This window comes from Brienomyrus brachyistius, unplaced genomic scaffold (assembly GCF_023856365.1).
Source record: "Brienomyrus brachyistius isolate T26 unplaced genomic scaffold, BBRACH_0.4 scaffold40, whole genome shotgun sequence".
Classification (NCBI taxonomy): domain Eukaryota; kingdom Metazoa; phylum Chordata; class Actinopteri; order Osteoglossiformes; family Mormyridae; genus Brienomyrus; species Brienomyrus brachyistius.
The window spans coordinates 459365-473871 of record NW_026042315.1 but is presented as its reverse complement, the minus strand read 5'-3'; the positions used below and the strand labels follow the sequence as shown (position 1 = coordinate 473871).

The window sequence follows — 14507 nt, the reverse complement described above, 5'->3', positions numbered from 1 at the left end:
AGTATTAGGAATAAAATTCATGATTTAGAGGCTTTTATCTCATCGGACTCTTATGATATTATAGGAGTAACTGAAACGTGGTTGAGTGAAAAGGATGGACAAGAATATAATATGGATGGTTACACGTTGTTCCGTAAGGATCGTATAGGAAAAAAGGGAGGTGGTGTTGCAGTATATGTAAAGGAAAACTTGCAGGCAAGGGAACTTACTGATATAAATAAAACTACGGAAGCAATATGGGTAAAATTAGATGCTAAAAACTCAAATAGCCTAATTGTCGGTGTTTGTTACAGAACACCTAATATAGCTGCTGAGGAAAGCAGATTGTTATACAGTGATATTAGGACTATGAGCAATAAAAATGATGTGGTAGTTATGGGTGATTTTAATCTACCAGGAATGCAGTGGGACATTGTCACTGGCTCTTCAGAAAATGAACTGGAGATGGTGGAATTAGTACAGGATTGTTTTTTTACTCAGTTTGTTAACACCCCTACCAGGGGAGATGCCATTCTTGATCTTGTTCTCTCTAATAACCAGGACAGGATTGGTAAATTAGACGTTTTAGAACCACTTGACAGTAGCGATCATAACATGGTCAAATTTGAGGTTAAGTTTAGTGTTCGAAGAGCTAAGTCCAAATCAAAAATATATAATGTTAGGAAGGCTGACTTTAAGTGTATGAGACTAAAACTAGAAACTGTGAACTGGATGGAGTTAAATAACAAAACTGTTGAAGAGGCCTGGGAATTTTTTAAAAGCACATTATTGCAAGTGCAAGAGGACTTCATACCTGTTTCCAGCAAGAATAAATCTAGGAAATTGCAACCTAGGTGGTTTACTAGGGAAATAAAGCATAAAGTAAGGAGGAAAAGGGCTTTGTTCCAGCAATGGAAAATAACTGACGTTGACAGAATTAAGCAGGAATATCTAAGTCTACAGACTGAGTTAAAAAATGATATTAGACGAGCTAAAAGAAATGTCGAAAGGATGGTTGCATTGGAAGCTAAGGATGATGTTAAAAGTTTCTTCCAGTATTTTAACTCTAAAAGAGCTCTAAAACCTGAAATTACTAATCTGCAGGATAGTAAGGGTCTTATAATAGTAAACGACATTGATATAGTAAATGAGTTCAATGATAGTTTTGCACGGGTATTCACTGTTGAGGACCTTAGTAATTTACCAGTTATTACCTATCCAGCATTGTCTATAGCTAATATATATATAACTGAAGCAGATGTTTTGCAAAGCCTAGCTAAGCTCAAAATAAATAAATCACAGGGTCCTGATGGCATCTTACCTATAGTGTTAAAAGAGATGAGGGATATTATTTGCCGACCCTTAACTTTACTGTTTCAAAAATCCTTATCTGAAGGTGTGGTACCTTCTGATTGGAAGCACGCCTTCATAACGCCTATTTTTAAAAAAGGGGATAGAAGTAATTTGTCTAACTATAGGCCAATCAGTCTAACTTGTATAACTGGTAAAGTTATGGAGGCTATAATCAAAGAGAAAATGGTAGATTACCTGGACTCTAATAACATTTTGCGGGATAGCCAGTATGGATTTAGGAGAGGTAGATCCTGTTTAACAAATCTGTTGGAGTTTTTTGAGGAAGCTACTCAGGAAGTTGATGATAAGAAGGCCTATGATGTCATCTACTTAGATTTCCAAAAGGCTTTTGATGTTGTCCCCCACAAGAGGCTCCTACTTAAACTCAAAGCGACAGGTATTTTAGGTACCGTAGCGACCTGGATTGATAACTGGTTAACAGATAGGAAACAGCGAGTAGTTATAAGAGGCACAATGTCAAAGTGGGCTTGCGTTCATAGTGGGGTACCGCAGGGTTCGATTTTAGGACCACTATTGTTCCTAATTTACATAAATGATATGGATACCAATATATACAGTAAACTGGTGAAATTTGCAGATGACACCAAGGTGGGTGGTGTAGCAGATACTGAATTAGTGGCTCAGCAGCTACAGCGGGATCTTGATTTAATTAGTGACTGGGCCGATACCTGGCAGATGAAATTTAACATCGATAAATGTAAGGTACTCCATCTAGGGAGCAGAAATATAAAGTACAGGTATTTCATGGGTGTCACTGAAATAAAGGTAGCTGATCATGAGAAAGACCTTGGTGTGTATGTTGATGCTTCCATGTCCCATTCTCGCCAGTGTGGGGAAGCAATAAAAAAGGCCAATAGGATGTTGGGGTATATCTCCAGGTGTGTGGAGTTTAAGTCAAGGGAGGTAATGCTAAGATTATACAATTCCTTGGTGAGACCTCACCTAGAATATTGTGTGCAGGTTTGGTCACCATATCTTAAAAAGGACATTGTGGCCTTAGAAAAGGTGCAGCGTAGGGCCACAAAAATGATTCCTGGTCTTAGAGGAATGTCATACGAGGAACGGTTACTTGAGCTAAATCTGTTCAGTCTCAAGCAAAGGAGACTGAGGGGGGACATGATCCAGGTATATAAGATTCTAACAGGTTTGGATGCTGTTCAAGCAAATAGTTACTTCAGCATTAGTTTAAATACACGAACTCGTGGCCATAGGTGGAAATTAGCGGGAGAACACTTCAAGCTGGATTTAAGGAAGCACTTCTTTACACAGCGTGTAGTCAGAGTATGGAATACCCTTCCTGATAATGTAGTGCAAGCTGAATCCTTGGGTTCCTTTAAATCAGAGCTAGATAAGATTTTAACGACTCTGAGCTATTAGTTTAGTTCTCCCCAAGCGAGCTTGATGGGCCGAATGGCCTCCTCTCGTTTGTATAGTTCTTATGTTCTTATGTTCTTATGTTATGTTCTTATATATGTGGTGTGATAATTGAGCATGACCCCACTGTTGCTGTGCTTGGTGCTCCTGTCATGATCTGTAATCTCTTATTTTTTCATGTCTCCTCCAACTCATGCCAGCAGAGGTCGCTGCTGGCCCTTTGTAACCCTCCTAATTCTCCTGTATCCCATTATAGTTCTCCATCCTAACCCTGTACCCCTGTTTTGTTGCTGATTAGTGTGCTGTGTATAAATATGCCTGCCCTCACTGCGTTCCCCAGCTCAGTCATTGCTGTTCCATGTGTAGTCTGTGTTTCCTTAAAGCCCACCGAGCTACACACTGCCCCTAAATTTAAATTTATATGTAACCTGTGTGTGTATGTGTAACCTAGATTTGCCCAGTATGTAAATCTAATCCAGACCTTGATCCTACACCTACTATAATTATAAGTACCTCACTATACCTATATCTAACACTGCTATTCATCACCAGTGTTACATGTCAGGGCTTCGCTGCAATAGATCCCTCAGTGCTGCAGGTTATTACTGTGACTTTGCACACACACGTTGCTGCTTCCTCAGCCAGTGTCACATATACTTTATTACACACAGACCTCAGTAATCTCTGCTACACTCACACCTGCTTACTTTACATCCATGGTTAAATTCTCCTAATGGAATCTATCTTAATGTCTTTATTCTATTTTATTTTATTTATTATACCATATTATTCATTGTATTGTTCTTTCAATTTTATTTCTATTTTATTATTGCTAATACACCGGATCTGAGTGCCTCATTTTGTTCCCTTCATATAGAACACGTTTTGTAATGACAATAAAACATCCTTATCCTCATCTAAATCACACTGTCTAACTACTAATCTGTTTAAATAATATAATTGGATTTCAAAGGTTAATAGTCACTCAATTACCCCCTCAGCCCAACAGTACCACAAACACCCAACATGCACGGAAATGTTCTCCTAAGTTGTTTTCCCTGCCTGGAACAATACCACAGCAGTCACATGGACTAATGTTTCAAAACATTTCGGAAACCTTGCATTGAAACTTGAGGTCTTTAGAAGGGATCAGTCCTGGGTGGCAAAGTTGCCATCACAAAGGTTTTTGATTAAGGGATTCATGATGCCAGGTAGCCATCTTTCACAAGCTGGTGGGCTGTGCCACTGATGCCTTTGCTTGGGTTTTATATGTCTGTCCTGGTTTGTGTTCTTGCCACTTCAGGTTCCCTGGTTTTGGTCTACATTCCTCGGTCCTCTACTGTGGAGTCTACCTTCTGCTTCACCTGATTCTGGTCGCCCATTCAGTCAGCGGCCCATGTCCCCCTGGTTCCCTGTTTCCAGAGGTTGGTCTGTTAGTCTCCGGGGCCAGGAGGCAGAAATCTGCCATGTTGGATGGGCGGCCCAGGTTGGGGTGCTCCATCATAGACTGGTACATGAAGGATTATAAATGGTTTTCAACCAGTATGTACCGAGTGTGCATCGTGACGAAAAGAATGTCATGGGAATATTTAGGACTGACTGCAGTATTAGTTCAAAGCATGATTGTGTTTTTCTTAATTTTTATTGATTTATTTTTGTATTATTCATTTTTTAATTATTAATTTTCTTAAGTAACTTGATTCAGTTAAAAGGGGTTTGTCCATTTGCTTTAGCAGAAGTTTGTGTAAGTATGATGTTCACCTTCCCTTTTCATAGTCTAGTCTTTGCCAAGTTTTATGCTTATTTCCCCTGGTTAAGTTAATCTGACTTGTGTGTTTAGGAGGGTCATACAGGCTTTTTGTTTGTAATGGAAGCACAGGGTCTGTACTTGCAGCTTATTTGCCATGCTAATAGAAGCATTTTACCTTCCTCTCTAATCTCTTTTTTTCTTGGCTCTCACTGCAGTCTCCTCTATGCCAGGGTTTCTCAACCCAGTCCTTGGACCCCACTGCAAAGATCCACAGTTTTGCTCTGTCCAAGCTCTCAGCACAGCAGTAAAAGGTGACTGTTTGGTTCATGCATGCAGGGATCTGGGACAGAGCAAAAACGTGGAGCTGTCTGGTGGGCTGAGGAATGAGTTTAGAAATGCTGCTGTATGAAGTATTAAACCATTTGACCGGTTGGATAAATGTTAAAATGTTTTCTCAAAATATAAAAAGAGATAATCTTCTGTTTTGCGTCTCATTACAAGCAAACTTGTTTTTTGTTTTTATGTCACTCTAGTATTTGATATCTAATTTTCAGTCTTCTGGCAATATAATCTGGTGAATGGGGAAAGACTTCCAGCAGGGGCTCCGGTTTCCTCCCACAGTCCAAAAGTGTGCAGGGTAGGTTAATTGGCAAATCTGAGTTGTGAGTGTTTGCGCCCTGCAGAGTGTTGACTCCTGCCCAGGGTTGGTTCCTGCCTACGCCTGTTGTTCCAAGGACAGGCTCCGGTCCCCCCCGCGACCTCAGTTTGGCTTGCTGTCTCCCCCCTTGGTTTCCTTTGGTTTACGTCTTCACTAGCCCCCTTGTTGCTTTGACTTGTGTGTAAGTTATGTATGTGTGATTGTATTGCTGCATAGGGAGTGACTGCTATTTTGTTTTGCAAGTGTGTGTTGGACTCTGTTTATTTGGTCAGGGAGTGAGGTGGAGTGTTTGTCTTTTGGTTTCCTTTTCTTTTGCACTTAGGTGAGATTAGCTGTGGGTCGCACTTGATAGTTGGGGATTTTGTTTGTTATTTTGGCTGTGGTCACTCCCAAAGTCTTTTGCACCGGGTTATTTGTTCAGTGTCAGTATTATACATGAAAAAAAATGAAAATACAAAAAATATCCCTTTGTCCACTGGTGTTCCCTTCTTGCCCTCACCCTGTTTGTCCCTTTATCCCATTCCCCTTTCCCGTGAATACTGTTACACTCCAACCCTAGACAGCATATCAAAACAGCATCGTACCTATAGTTTTAAAAGAGATGAGGGATATTATTCATTGACCTTTATCTTTGCTATTTCAGAAATCCGTATCTGCTACCTTGTGACTGGAAGTATACACTGTAAAAAAAGGCAAAATTTGTCACAGTTTTAAACGATTTTATATCAGCCAATTTGACTACAGTATAATTATTTTTTTCCTCTTATGTTAAATGACAGAAAAGTTTTATCAAAACTACATTGCATAACTGGCATCGTAGTACTGATTAGCACCGATTCAGACATCCCGATGAACAAATATGAAGTTCATTTAAACTGTGGTACCTTAAATCCGTCAAGTTACCTCGATAAGCCAGTAACCCTGATTCGTAGTATAGGCCACTGATCACAAGCACTCTGTGTAAACGTATTGTTTAACCGGCGCTGTTGCATTACCAGGGTGAGAGGTTGACTTGCTGGTTAGCTATAAAAACAGACGTTAGTGCAACTCCACATTAATGGTGCGGTCATCATGGCTTATAAATGCTTATTATCGTTCATCATTGTTTGTGTCAGTAACGATAACATAAACAAGGGTAGGCACCAGGAGAACATCATTGGCTCTTGCATCGATTACTTTTCCCGTAACACCCTTTAGATTGTTTCCCTGAAGGGCAGCAAACCGACAATTTCGGTGTGATTGAGCTGATCACGTGTGCATGGGGAGGGAATGCGGACCACATGACCTTCCCGGCGAGCTCAGCACATCCAGCATCGCTTCGCAAATACAATCAAAATGTTTTATCTTTATTCACACTTTTTATCTTTATTCATTATCTCTACGATCTCACTGCTGGACGAATGCCTGGCATTCAGAGCATTCTTTATTAGCCATTTGCCTTTGGATGCAGTTTATTTGCATGCCCCAAAGCTTCCAGGCGTCAGTAATTGCTTCCCACGTTACTCCGGTCCTGGGGTCTTCTGTAACTGCCCTTTGGGATTACATATATTCAGCAAATGCTTTTGTCCGAAGTGATGAGAGTTTGGGGTCAGAGCACTTGGGTCTAAGGGACTTGCTCAAGGGCTTAACAATGTTACGATTACTCTGCCATGGGAGTTGAACCAACAACCACACTGGCAGAGATGGCCAACCTGCTGAGCTCCACACCCGCTGACGATCTCCTTTTCCTGTCTGCTGCAGTCTCCATGGACCTGAGTCCAGAGAAGCACTCTGAACTTGAGGACATCCGGCTGAGGAAAGGAGCCCTTCTGCTGGAGATCCAGAGGCTGCGGGAGGCGCTGAGAGAGGCCCTCATGGAAGTGGAGGTCCTTGAATCCAGCACCAAACGCAGCCAAATCTTAGAAAAGAATAGGCATGTCGCCATGGGAAGAAAGAAATTCAACATGGACCCTAAGAAGGGTATCCTGTTCATGGTACAAAACAATCTTCTCCGGCACACGTCTGAGGACATCGCCCAGCTCCTATACAAGGGAGAGGGGCTGAACAAAACAGCCATTGGGGATTACCTGGGTGAGAGAGACGACTTCAATATCCAAGTCCTCCAAACATTTCTTGGGCTTCATGAATTCGTAGGGTTCAACCTGGTACAGGCTCTCAGGCAGTTCCGTCTGCCAGGAGAAGCACAAAAGATTGACAGGATGATGGAGGCCTTTGCGCAGAGGTACTGTCAATGTAATCCTGGAGTCTTCCAGAACATTGACACTTGCTATGTACTTTCATTTTCCATAATCATGCTAAACACTAGCCTTCATAATCCAAATGTGTGAGACAAGCCCAGTGTGGACAGGTTCATCTCCATGAATCGAGGAATCAATGATGGAGGCAACCTGCCAGATGATCTCCTCCGAAATCTTTATAAGAGCATAAAGAATGAGCCATTCAAGATTCCTGAAGACAATGGGAACAATGCCTTCTTCAACCCTGACAGAGAGGGTTGGCTCTTCAAAATGGGAGGAGGACGGGTGAAAACATGGAAAAGGAGGTGGTTCATCCTGATGGATAACTGCCTTTACTACTTTAAACATACTGCGGATAAGAAACCCAGGGTGATCATTCTGCTGGAGAATCTGAGCATCCGTGAGGTGAAGGATCTCAGGAAGCCTAACTGCTTTGAACTGTACATCCCTAACAACAGCAGACAGCTGATGAAAGCCTGCAAAACGGAGGCGGACGGCCGCCTGGTAGAGGGCAATCATGTGGTGTACCGCATCTCGGCGCCAACCCCTGAGGAGAAGGACAAGTGGATACAGAGCATCACTGCTGCTGTGAGCGCTGACCCTTTTTATGAGATGCTGGCAGCAAGAAAAACACGGATCTCTTAAAACAGGGGTGTCAGACTCATTTTCACCCCGCGCCACATCAGCATCATAGTTGTCACCTTATTCGGCCCTCAGGAAACCACCATGTCCCCCACAGACGTCCCAATGTCATGTATTTGGTGCCAGAATTATAGAACACACAGGACTATTTGTGCCAGATTCCAGAGGAAGAAGTCAACCACTGTGAAAATGACTGCATTCACAGACGTGACATTGCTTGTGATGATGATGTCTTCACGTTGTGCACCTCTGTCATGGCAGAGAATGGTCTTGATGTTCCTCTGGATGCTTATAAGGCAATTGACCTCTACCTGCGCCTACGAGAAGAATGATCAGTTCTTCTACACATTGAACGATAAAGACTGTGTGAATATGTTTGGATGTGCTATTGCAGAAAGTATTTATTTCAGAACAAGGAACTTTGCACAAAACAACTGACTATTTGACTATGATCGCCCACTCAAACATTTGGGCCCAAAATTGTTGTTGCAGACATTCTTTGCCTTTATAATGTGGTCTCACAAAGTAATGTTTAACCTTAAGGTAGCATGACCGAATTCCAGGTTTTGTTTTGATGCGACTTATTGTTCACTACAGATTTTATCATCGAAATGCCCTGTCCTTTTTTTGTATAAATGTGAAATTAAATGTTATTTGCACTGTATTGCTGATCTTTATGTCAGAGAACCTTTTTTTCTGAGAATCCACACTGCTGTAAATTTGCATCAACATGATTGGGATGGAAAAATTATTTTCCATCTTAACCCATATTCTAAGCATATTGATTTCTGTTGTAAATTTTACTTTTACAGCAGTATGATTTAAGACACTAACAGCAATTTTTCAACCAGTAATTGTTAATGTGATAGGAATTGCATTCAACAGCAAATGCGTTCAACTTAACCAAATGTATAAATCTTACATATTCTGATGATTTGACATTCCCCCGACGTCTGTGTGATGTATTTCAGCAACAACACGCAGTTAATGAGATCACTATGCGGAATTTAGCCGACTGTTATTTTACTGATTAGGATATATCACCCATGATTGGGGTATACTATATATCAAGGGTCAGCAACCTTTTTGAAACTGAGAGCTACTTCACGGGTACTGAGCCATACAAAGGCTACCAGAACAGACTTTACCTAAACTTATCTAAACTTCATGTAGAATAAACACGTTTTAAATGCTTTTTTGGATATTGTCATTTTCAAATCTATATAAATACAAATGTGATTAAAGAAGAATAGCAACAAGATAAAATTAAATTTTAGTCGCTGCCCACTGGTGAGTTGTGGTATTTTTAGAACAGGTCCGTGGGTGACTCATGTGGTTCTTGGGGGCATCCTGGTGCCAGTGGGCACCATGTTGGTGACCCCTGTTCTAAATGGTATGTAGGGTATGCAAACTACACCAACGCTTCTGATGTAGCTACATTTAGGCTTATAGTGGAATAATATAGTGGAAGATTCCTTGCGTGAGTGTCTGAGAGCGTGAAAGTCATGCCAGATGCATGGTAGTCGGCAGCCCTGCTTTCCGTGTGCATCTGTCTCTTACTTTAGGTGGCTAGAGATCCAGCATTACTCAGGATTAGGAGCCACTTGCACTGATAATAATTAGTTTCTTTTTCCCCTTGCAGTCTGCTGCTGTATAACATTATGAAATCAGCCCAAAAATCCGCAACCCATGACCTCCTAATATTTACCCAAAACGATGTTTTCAAAATAGCACAATAGGGCATGAACACCGCAGACCTGGAAACTCTGCTGAGCATTGAGAATCAGCGTGCAAAGGCTCTTAATTTGGATATGTTTGTGAAACATTCTGCTGCACAGCACAACAAAGAAAAACAACTGGTCAGTGATAATGAAAAGTACAATCAGCATTGTTTTAACCATGAGAGTCCAAATGCTTAGATAAATTGTCACTTTTTCAGTGTAAGTATGCTCCTGAGCTCCACGATTCTGAATGATAGTCGGTTTCTCACTGAACCTCCATGCCACTCTGTTAAAATCTCTTGCCACCCCATGTAAAATTTTCTAGATCCACCACTGTGCCAGAGCTAAGACTTAAGAATCTTGAGTATTATTTCAACATAAACTTTGCTTGGGTGCTTCATACTTTAAATTAAATATAAATTATGGCAACGTGCAAAACTATTAAGGAAAATGCAACGTATTTGTTTTTCATTTACGTAATTATATATGTTGATTATGATTCTTTTTAGTTCCACAGTACATGCAGATACTAAAATCCAAGCATGCACTCTTAGGTTAATTGCTATCAGTTCATATAAAGATTTATAGAAATTTCAGTCAGAGACTAGCTTCTGATATAGAAAGAATGTTTACATTTTTTTTGGCCATGGAATAGTTTTTCAGTGCTGCATGTAGTTTCTCTTTATTGTTTGAATAGGGCACACTTACACATCAACAAGTGCAGTGGCAGTTGTGATGTTCTCGCATATGAGAAAATACAAGGACAACTTTTATTAAAGAAAACGAAAGGCTTTACTCTCCATACGCCAGTCAATTGCATGCATAGGCCTACTGCCGCATCTCACTTTGCCAACTTCCGCTTCCGTGCGGCTCAGGAGGATCTGGCTGCAGAACACTGGAAAGGGGTCCACAGCTCAAGGGGACCACCAGAGGACAGATGGAGTGGAACCGGGAACCAAGGGATTTGCCAGTGACTAGCACTCACTGTTGTTTTCGACTACAATAAAAACAGCTGTACTGGCTGAATAATGAGCATACAAAAAGAAAAAAAGACATGGATAGGAATAAAAAGGTAATTAAAAATAGAAAAACAACTGAAGAGTCATTCACACTGAACACGCGTCTCTGCTCTCAGGACGATGATCCTGTCAACTGCGCCAGACTGTGACAGACCGAACTACAAAACTGTAGACTCAGTGGACAGCTGACTACGCCACCCTAGGAATTTCATCCAGCTTTCCATTGAGACTACAGTTTTGCAGTCTGTTCTGCCAAACAATGTATTAAAAAGTGCAGTGTTATACATGACACTGTAATTAGTTCAATTCAAGAGATGTACTATCAAGTTATAATAGTGTGATTATCATAATCACACAAATATATGAATTCCTCTGATACTGAATTAAACAACCCTTTATGCTGTCCCTTATGTGAATTAGTAAAAACTTCCACACCTCTTTCACCATAGACAACCATTCTCTCCATAGTCAGATGCAATTCCAATTCCCCCTTTTATTTATTGTATGGCAGACAGACAGCAGTGTATTATTATATTATAATTATATTATATTTATTATAATTATATAATTATATTATATTATAATTATTTTATATATCATTATATTAGGGTGCCCCTCGCAGAAGGTAAATTTAATCTTATTTAATTACATTTTCTATATAGCGTCAGATGACAGCAGACGTCATTTACTGTAAGGTTACCTTTACTATATAAGATATAACAGCTCCCAAAGTTCTTCATCTGGTACAGAAAACATACGCCTGACAGATGTTGAAGTTTATTCCGTCTTTATTCTTCTAGACACCGTGAAAAACTATAAAATAAACATATTATTAAATTCCTGCATTACATTTAATCTTACAAGACATTCTAAAAGATCCATGATATTACCGCTAAACAGCGGCTCATACATCACCGCAATTCCACTTTTCAATACAAGAAAACAAGTAAATACAATAAATATAAATTACCGTGTGCGCCTTCTGACCAAATGCTTAGGAGTTATTACAGATCCTGCCGTGACAAGCCGACAAACCACAAGTTGACTCCATGAATCTCCCAGCATGCATTTACTCCTACCCTATTCCGTCACCTAACCATGTATTCAAGGGTTAACACGGATCAATTAAATAGTCAGCAGAGGGCACTGACATACATTTCACAGTATACATTCTATATTAAATCAAACCAGCAAAAGGTGATTATAAAATAACCGTCTTAGCGACAGTTACAGAGTGGCGTAGTCACCCTTTCGCTCTATAGCGCCCCCTACCCCTACTACGTTTATAATTATAATAATTGCCTCATGTGCAGTTACGCTGGTTAAATTACCTGGAAATGTTATTAACTGCACATTCTCCTAGAAACTAACAACGGTGCTCACTCAGGTATATTTATAATGGTCAGAAAGCTGATGTAAAGTCTGATATAGTGCTGAATGTGTTATTTTGTAGACAGTAATAGGTTTAATTAATTTTATATTCCATTACTGTAGAAAGCTATACTTGCTTACTTAAGGCATTTTGCGTTATTAATGTGTGATGTAAATGCAGGTAGTTTTATTACAGTCAACTTTTATTCACAGTGAGTAGCTTGTCATCATGAAGAGGAAGTGTGACAATCGTGAGGTTTTGGGCAACCACAGAAAAGCAGGAAAGTAAGTACAGACAGTGAGATAATTAGTGCCAGTCAGATGATAGACGTATACAGTATGTGAGTCAAAGGTTCTTCATATATTAATCATTCTCATTCAGGTAACAAATCCTTAGAAATCCATTCCTGAGCATCATGCCAAGAAGCACCACTTGTTTACTGATAACTGCTTTCATGTAAACTCTGCTGTGCTGAGAGTAAAGATGAAGAGGGAGAGACAGCAAGAGGCTGCTGACGGCAGAGAATGCAGGCGACATGGAGGGGAGTGAGAAAAGGAGCAAATATTGATGGTTAAGAGTGAATAATGACGTCACAGCAGCCTGATCCTGATGTTAGTTTAATATGCTTCTTAGTTTGGCCTGTGGTGTGTATTTCAGATACAGCATTTAATCAGGGAGACTGAGTGTGAGTCAATGACAGAGAGAGAGAGAGAGAGCAGACAGGCAGGTGAAGATGAAGGTGTATTAGGGAGGAGGGGGGAGGAGCTTGGACCTTCACCAAATCAGCCAAATGTAAATGTCACGTCTATCAAACAGGAGACCCTGCTTTCAGGAGAAATGGTTTAAAGATCACACTGGGCTCCCTTACAGCCCCCCCCCCCCTCGTCTTAAGGGGGGTTCTTTGTTTCTACTGTGCAAAATAATTTGTAACACAAATGTCTAAACTGGCATGAAAGACACATTCAGCTCTTGTGAAGACTGGCATGTGAAACTGGAAAATGCACTGGGGAAATTCAGTGCACATAAAGACAGGCAGTGCCACAGATTAGCACTGATGACATGGATTCAGAAGGTCAATCCTGTTAATATTCAACCTTCAGATGAGCTGGAAAGAGCAGCAGCAAGTGAGGAAAAATCTTCTGAAGTTAAGTACTTGGCACGGCAAGGCCTGGCTTTTCGAGGTGTTGGTAAGGAGAGTGGGAATTTCAAGCAGCTTCTAATGCAAACAGCAGAGGGCGATGCAGAGCTGACCATGTGGCTGAAAGGTCACTTTGATTTCACCAGTGCTGTTTAACTGTAACACCTGTTCCTGGGTTGCCCTCAGTCCTTGTTATTGGTTATGATTCTCACTGTCCTGCATTGTGTCTTGTTAGCTGTGTATTTAAGTGCCTGTTCTGCTTCTGTTCTTTGATGGTTCATTATAGCTGTATGTTGTATGTATGTATATAGTTCTCTAGTTGTGTTTATTCCATCATTTAGTTCATTCCTGGTCATTTGCTGTTTATTTTGGATCCATCCTGATCCTTTTGGTTTTGATGTGTGTGTTGTAAAAAACCCTATTTTTCCAGCCGTGTCATGCACTGCCACAACCAGAAGAGGGCAGAAGATATGGCACAAAAACACAGGAAGAAGCCTAACTTTAAAAAGAACAAAAAACATCAAGACTCATCCAGCATTGGGTGGTGGGTTAACGAATAACACAAACAATCAAAGAATAAGCAAACAAATGAGAGAAAAGATGCAGAGATGACTGAGAAGCAGGGGATGACTGGAGAAGAGATGACAGGAGCAGAAGACAGGAGGGATACAGGAAGAGCGGAGAAGACAGTATAACTGAAGAATGGGAGAAGAGGAGAGACTGCAGAGGAAGGAGAACATAGATGACTGGAGGGGAGGGAATATAGGAGCAACAGAGAGAAGGAGGAAGGGCTGCGGAGGAGAAGACAGGATAAGAGGGGAAAATGTGAGCAGAGAAGGACAAACACCCCCACTGCCCAGCAAAGTGCACTTGTAAGTAAACCACAATTTTAGCCTTGGGCTCAATATCTGGACTTGTCTCTGTGTAGCAATGCATAGAATCCTTGACACTGGTTATGACTGTACTGTATTAGTCCTAAACCTGCCATTATAGTGTAAGGAGAAAAGATTTTTTTTTAAATAAATCATTTTAAAAAAAGGTAGAGCGATGTAGCCGCCGGAGAAGTCCCCCCCCCCCCCCCCCCAAAAGCCCTTTTTGTTCCCTTCTAGCTACCAGATGAAACTCACAATGCACCCCAACGCCACCTAACTTCTCTTCCACATGATGCACCTTATTTACCCTCTGAATCCTGTCTATTATTGAGCGTTTTTCTATCCATTTGATTATAAGCTTATTACACTGT

General features: G+C 40.8%; 2 protein-coding genes across 4 annotated transcripts in view; both read left to right on the top strand.

Annotated features, from left to right (window-relative positions):
- LOC125722602 (cytohesin-2-like) overlaps positions 1-8112 on the top strand; it is a 123584-nt gene extending 115472 nt beyond the window's left edge. Inside the window, exon 2 of one of the 2 annotated variants that reach the window (XM_048998792.1) lies at positions 6876-8112. In XM_048998792.1, the coding sequence (XP_048854749.1) occupies positions 7493-8017 (525 nt within the window). In that variant the 5' untranslated portion in view covers positions 6876-7492 and the 3' untranslated portion in view covers positions 8018-8112. The remainder of the gene's footprint in view (positions 1-6875) is intronic. The other variant, XM_048998791.1, reaches the window with a different exon arrangement.
- The window catches only part of LOC125722577 (G-protein coupled receptor family C group 5 member B-like), a 392822-nt gene that overhangs the window by 219427 nt on the left and 158888 nt on the right, over positions 1-14507 (top strand). The window lies entirely within an intron of this gene.